This window comes from Mercenaria mercenaria, chromosome 10 (genome assembly GCF_021730395.1).
Source record: "Mercenaria mercenaria strain notata chromosome 10, MADL_Memer_1, whole genome shotgun sequence".
Classification (NCBI taxonomy): domain Eukaryota; kingdom Metazoa; phylum Mollusca; class Bivalvia; order Venerida; family Veneridae; genus Mercenaria; species Mercenaria mercenaria.
In genome coordinates this window covers 2914837-2920272 of record NC_069370.1, presented here as the reverse complement: position 1 = coordinate 2920272, position 5436 = coordinate 2914837, and the positions used below count along the sequence as shown (strand labels likewise).

The window sequence follows — 5436 nt, the reverse complement described above, 5'->3', positions numbered from 1 at the left end:
ACGATCGCTTTTACATAAACAAAATAAATTAATTCGCATATATTGTGTAATTCTAAGCAAAAGTTACTTTTTCTAGAAAATTTTTAATATGGAAAAATGTTTAACGATGATTATATTGTGCATAAATTCTTGTATGTCATCTTTTTTAAGAAACGATTTATTAACATTTTTTTAATGTTGAAGGATCATTATCGGGATTTATGGGTAATCAGCCTCTTTTTCACGTGGACTCCCGAAAGCAACATGGTTTGTATTTCAACAGTCAATTATACTATGTTAACCACATTAAACTTTTTGTCTTCGGTTTATATCTAAGAATTGCATGTAAACCTTTCATTTTCTTGGTCTTAACAACATTAAATCACAGACGAATCAAGTGATTTTCGGTGTGAGTCATGGGTCATGTGTTTTCGCGAACAGTGCACGACCACGCTGTTATCAAACTTAGACATTTAAAGTGTTCCGAGACCAATTCGCTGTCTTTGATATCAGAACAATATTTAGTTCAGGCCTCGTTGGTTGGCGTTGATTTCATATTAATAAAAGTTGAAATATTCCTGTTGCAGCCGGGTCTGAAATTACAGATCTACTTTGATAAATTAGCTAAAAATATTCAGCTCAGAGATGTTTATATGCTGTTATGGATCTCTGCGCTGAAACGAATCCCGTACTAAAACCTAACCAGGAATCGTGCCAGAAGTCTGTCACGCTATAATTTCATCAAATGAAATGCAATGAACTCACCTTTTGTTTTAAAATGTTTCTAATTAATTTTTCTTTTGATGTGGTATAAAATAATCCATGCAACATAATTTAAACACAAGTTATACACACAAGTTTCAAATTGGTACCCCTGTCTGCAGTATTGTGTCCGCCATTGCAGTTGTCACCTGATCTGGGTACTCTTCATTTGAAAACCAATATTCGGTATAGAATTGTTATTTATTGACATTTTCTGAGAACTTAAACTTTCTAGGATATGTTTTAATAAATTTTAATCGAAATTGGTTATATTTATGATTAAAATAAATGCATTAATAAGTGAAATTTTGAACTTGATTTTCAAAAATAACCATGTGCTCTGAACTGTTGCATGACGTCATCCGTTTCTCACAAGAGAAGTGTGCGAGATGTTGCGGTTTGATACTGGTTAGTTAACCAAATGGGGTTTCGCCATAACTGAATGGATGCGACCATCAGAGAATAAAAATAGCGTCAGTTAAGTTATGGTAGCCAGAACTATTGATAAATCAGTTTGCATTTTCATTCAAAATAACTTGAATGAAACAAACGATAGTATTTTAGTTGTCATGTATGGTTTGTAATTCTAGATAGTCCAACTTATTTGACACGATCTTGGGGAAATATTGAGTTATTTTTTTCATTGGGCAATTTCCCCACTCAAACACTTGAAAGACCAAAATAATTGAAGCAATTTCAGATGAAATTTTCATCGCTGCTGGCACTTTACATGCTATAGGTTTAAATGCCGATTATTTCATGAATTGGCCATAAATTCAAATAAAACTTACATGTATCGAAAGGGAATTAAATTCTTCATTTATTTATGGAAAAAATATCAAATAATATCCAAAATTACGAGTTTTCTGGTGATTTAAACCTATGTATGTACTACACACTAGGGGTGACTATTGAGGCCAATTTTGACTATTGCAATACTATTGATATTGCTTAAAAACTATTGCGATACTATTCTATTGCAGGTTACTATTGCGATACTATTGCAATAGTTATCGGCCATCATATTTTATACAGTAAAGCTACCAACTGGCATTGTTACACAGTGTAAGAGACGACACTGTTTATAATTGCTGTTAACACACATTGAGATGTTTGTATAACTGAAACGGACAGAAATAATTCTAACATTAAATATTTCTTGCCTTCCTTGGCTTTGGAACAATAAGTAAAACAATAAACCTATGCAAGGTATACTCAAACGAATCGGCCATTTTGTTGTGAATGTCAACATGTTTAATAACCCAAAGCATTGAAAAAAGACGAAAATTTACGGATCGGATTAAGGTGTACCAGCACTAAATGAAGGGCCCTACAAACAGTTTGCTTTTATAATACAAGTAGCCTTCTTTCTCCATGTCCATAGTTACATTTTTCTCATCTAAAATTAACAGGTCATTTAAAGATATTTATCAAGTTTCTAAGAAACTAAATTTTAATTTTTCTTCCAGACTTCTCAGTACTTTATGTAGTTTAATTCCGTGAGGGTAATTATTGTAATGGAGACGTAAACATTTCCGAGGCGCAAATGAAAGCTGGCTCTGTTTCTTGGTTTATAAATTATAAATTATTTCTGTATTTACCAAAATTTCAAAACTATCGAACCTATCGATTGTTGAAGGAACTATCGGCGATTGTTATTGGATCGTGACTTTTCTATCGATGCATGCTATCGGGACACTTAGTATCGCAATGCATCGATAGTTCGATGTATCGTTACACCCCTACTACACACGATTAATGTTTACCACATGTCTACACGCTGATATGCACAAAAAAACAAATAACTTTACCTGACTGATTTATCCTCAGTTATTTTGGTCCTACAAAGTTTTGACGTTGAGATTGCCCGTCACAAATATAAAACAATCTGAACGTCAAATTATTTTGATTATAATTCTAGATTGCATAAACTAGGTCAGTTTTGCTCAGGTACAAGCTGAGAGGGCATTAAAATGAAGCAGCTTTTGTATGCAATTTGCCACTAGTGACCTTTGTGTTTCTAAGTTGACAAAAAGTCTGCAGTGACTGCTGTTTGTCAAAAAAACGACAACAGGGAAACGGGCTATAATTTATAGATGATTTGACAATAAAAGCAAAATCATCAAATATTAAAATCAGTCTCGTAAACTTGATAGGGTATTCTAAGGCATTACTCCCACGATTTATAGTAAATTTGTGTATTTCATTTTGAATTAATGAACAATTACTTAATTTGCAGTGATGAAAATGTAACTCGCATAGCGAGATTTCAAGTAAGGGTTATAGAAGAGTATTGTCATAAAAGTTGTGAATCAAAAATATTTTATCATTTTATTGGTAAACTTAACACATGCATTTCAGCATCATGAGGTGACTTTGGGACAAGTTTCGTAACGCATTTATTTTTGTCAAAATTTTGTCTCTTTTTAACTTGGGCCTGCCCGCTTAGCTCAGTAGGGAGAGCGTTGGTCTGCGGATCGTGGGGTCGCGAGTTCGATCCCCATGCGGGGGGTATGTTCTCCGTGACGATTTGATAAAAGACATTGTGTGTGAAATCATTCGTCCTCCACCTCTGATAATTCATTTGGGGGAAGTTGGCAGTTACTTGCGGAGAACAGGTTTGTACTGGTACAGAATCCAGGAACACTGGTTAGCTTAACTGCCCGCCATTGCATGACTGAATACTGTTGAAAAACGGCGTTAAACCCAGAACAAACAAACAAATTTTTAACTTTGAAAGTTTTGCATGTAAGAACGTTTTCAGAAACAAATAGGCCTAATGTTTTCAAACAACTTTGGCATAATGAAGTGACCTTATTTAGCGTATTATGTAACTCTTGGCTTTTTTAACCTGACAATTCAAGGAATAGGTAGAGCTATTGCACATGCCCATTTGTAGGTGTCTGGATTTGGTTAAGTTTTTGTATGCAAGCAGGTATCTCAGTAACCACCTGTGAAAAAGGATTAAAAATTTACAGACATAGTCTCTGTGATGCACTAACATGCTGTGATAAAGATCTATAACACTATTATGCTGTTTTACAAAATAATGCCCTTTAATTTATTCGGCAATTTTTGGTAAAGTTTCAGTTTTTCAACACGGTGAATGTTACTCCCATTAGCAGATGTTAATATACTGTGCCTTTTCCGTCTTATTGATCAGTCAAATGATAAATGTATGCTCTTTAACTGCAAAGAAGAGTTGATCATGATGTTGGTAGTGACATAACAAACAACAAATGGTTACATTTTACTTTTTGAAGTAAGCATACCATAAGGCAGTCTTCGTAAAGCCTATAATATAGCAAATAAATAAATGAAGAATGAATGTCTGTAATTAATCGGTTTTCAAGTACTTTCAAAATCTGTTATTGCAGGGAGCAAAGAAAGCAGATCCTAAAGGTGGTGCTAAGGGAAAGGCCGCGCCTGCTAAAAAGAAGGAAGGCGGTGGAAAGGCCAAGAAGAAGGTTGGTTATCAAATTTTACAATGAGTATGTAAAACAAGTTAGCTGATGATTTAATGATTGATTAATTGCATTCTCTTTAAAACATAGGTCTGGACTCTCGGGTGCCAAACCCTTTGGCTTATTTCAAGATTTTAAATTTTAGTCTTTTAATACCTCTGTTATCTACATTTGTCTTTTGCTTAATATTTTTGCTGCCAATGCTTTCGTTTCTGTTATTATTACAATGACAAGGAATACATATTTAGTAGATGTACTGCATCATGTAGAATGCAGCCTTAGTGTTTTCCACTAGCTGAATGTATTATAAAATGAGAGAAAGGATCACAAGTAAGGTTTCCAATTCCTTCTATTTATTATTGTAGAAGTGGTCGAAGGGAAAAGTCCGCGACAAGTTGAACAACTTGGTTTTGTTTGACAAGCCCACTTACGATAAACTGATAAAAGAAGTTCCTAATTATAAATTGATTACTCCGTCTGTGGTATCTGAAAGATTGAAGATCAGAGGGTCACTGGCAAAGAAAGGGCTACGAGAACTACACTCTAAAGGTATGGTTTTAGGCTTTCCGATATGTTACTGCATGTACATGTACCTGAATGAACAATTTCTGTTGCTATTGAATTATGAAAAAAATATAACCAACTACTGTCAGCCAGTAACTCCTGTTTCAAAGTTAATTCAGGGGCGGCGAAATCTTATTTTGACTTGTCCGATTTTGTCAATTGCTATTTTGTACTTGTCTGTATGATAGTTATATAGTAAATTCTGGTCAAATTTCACTTGTCCGTACAAGCTTTGGGACAACCTGGGCAATACGGCAAATTGAATTTGCCGTCCCTGTAATTTGCATACATGTTGAATTTGCCATTATTGTCTTTATTTCTGTTGCAGGTCTGATCAAACTTGTATCAAAGCACAGTTCACAGTTGATCTTTACCAGAGCAACCAAGGCTGATGACGAGTGAAATGTTTTGTACAGATCTAAATAAATAAGAGAAAAAAACATGTTTCGTTTATTTTAATGGTAAAGTTGTGTTTTAACAAGCTGGGAGCAATAAATCAGAAGTTAGGAGTCACACACTGTTAACTGTTAATGTGAGCTGCAGAACACGGATTCCATAACAAGTAGTCTTTAGCTTGACTGTTCAAAAGTGAGAGTTACTCTACTCACCCAGGCGTCAGCATGGCACCTAGGCTAAGTTCTGCTTAAAGAGCATGTCTTAGTAACTG

General features: G+C 34.5%; 1 protein-coding gene across 1 annotated transcript; it reads left to right on the top strand.

Annotated features, from left to right (window-relative positions):
- The first annotated feature begins 113 nt into the window (after nucleotides 1-113).
- LOC123559879 (40S ribosomal protein S25-like) lies at nucleotides 114-5211 on the top strand. The gene is made up of 4 exons (XM_045352000.2): nucleotides 114-246; nucleotides 4119-4208; nucleotides 4571-4754; nucleotides 5098-5211. Exons 1-4 carry the CDS (start codon nucleotides 175-177, stop codon nucleotides 5169-5171), a joined length of 420 nt encoding a protein of 139 aa, XP_045207935.1. The 5' UTR covers nucleotides 114-174; the 3' UTR covers nucleotides 5172-5211.
- The last annotated feature ends 225 nt before the right edge of the window (nucleotides 5212-5436 follow it).

Coding starts and splice junctions, on each gene's coding strand:
- LOC123559879 (XM_045352000.2), top strand. CDS start 175: ATGTTGAAGGATCATTATCGGGATTTATGGGTAATCAGCCTCTTTTTC. Junction 247..4,118: donor GGACTCCCGAAAGCAACATG/GTTTGTATTTCA, acceptor CTGTTATTGCAG/GGAGCAAAGAAAGCAGATCC. Junction 4,209..4,570: donor GTGGAAAGGCCAAGAAGAAG/GTTGGTTATCAA, acceptor TTATTATTGTAG/AAGTGGTCGAAGGGAAAAGT.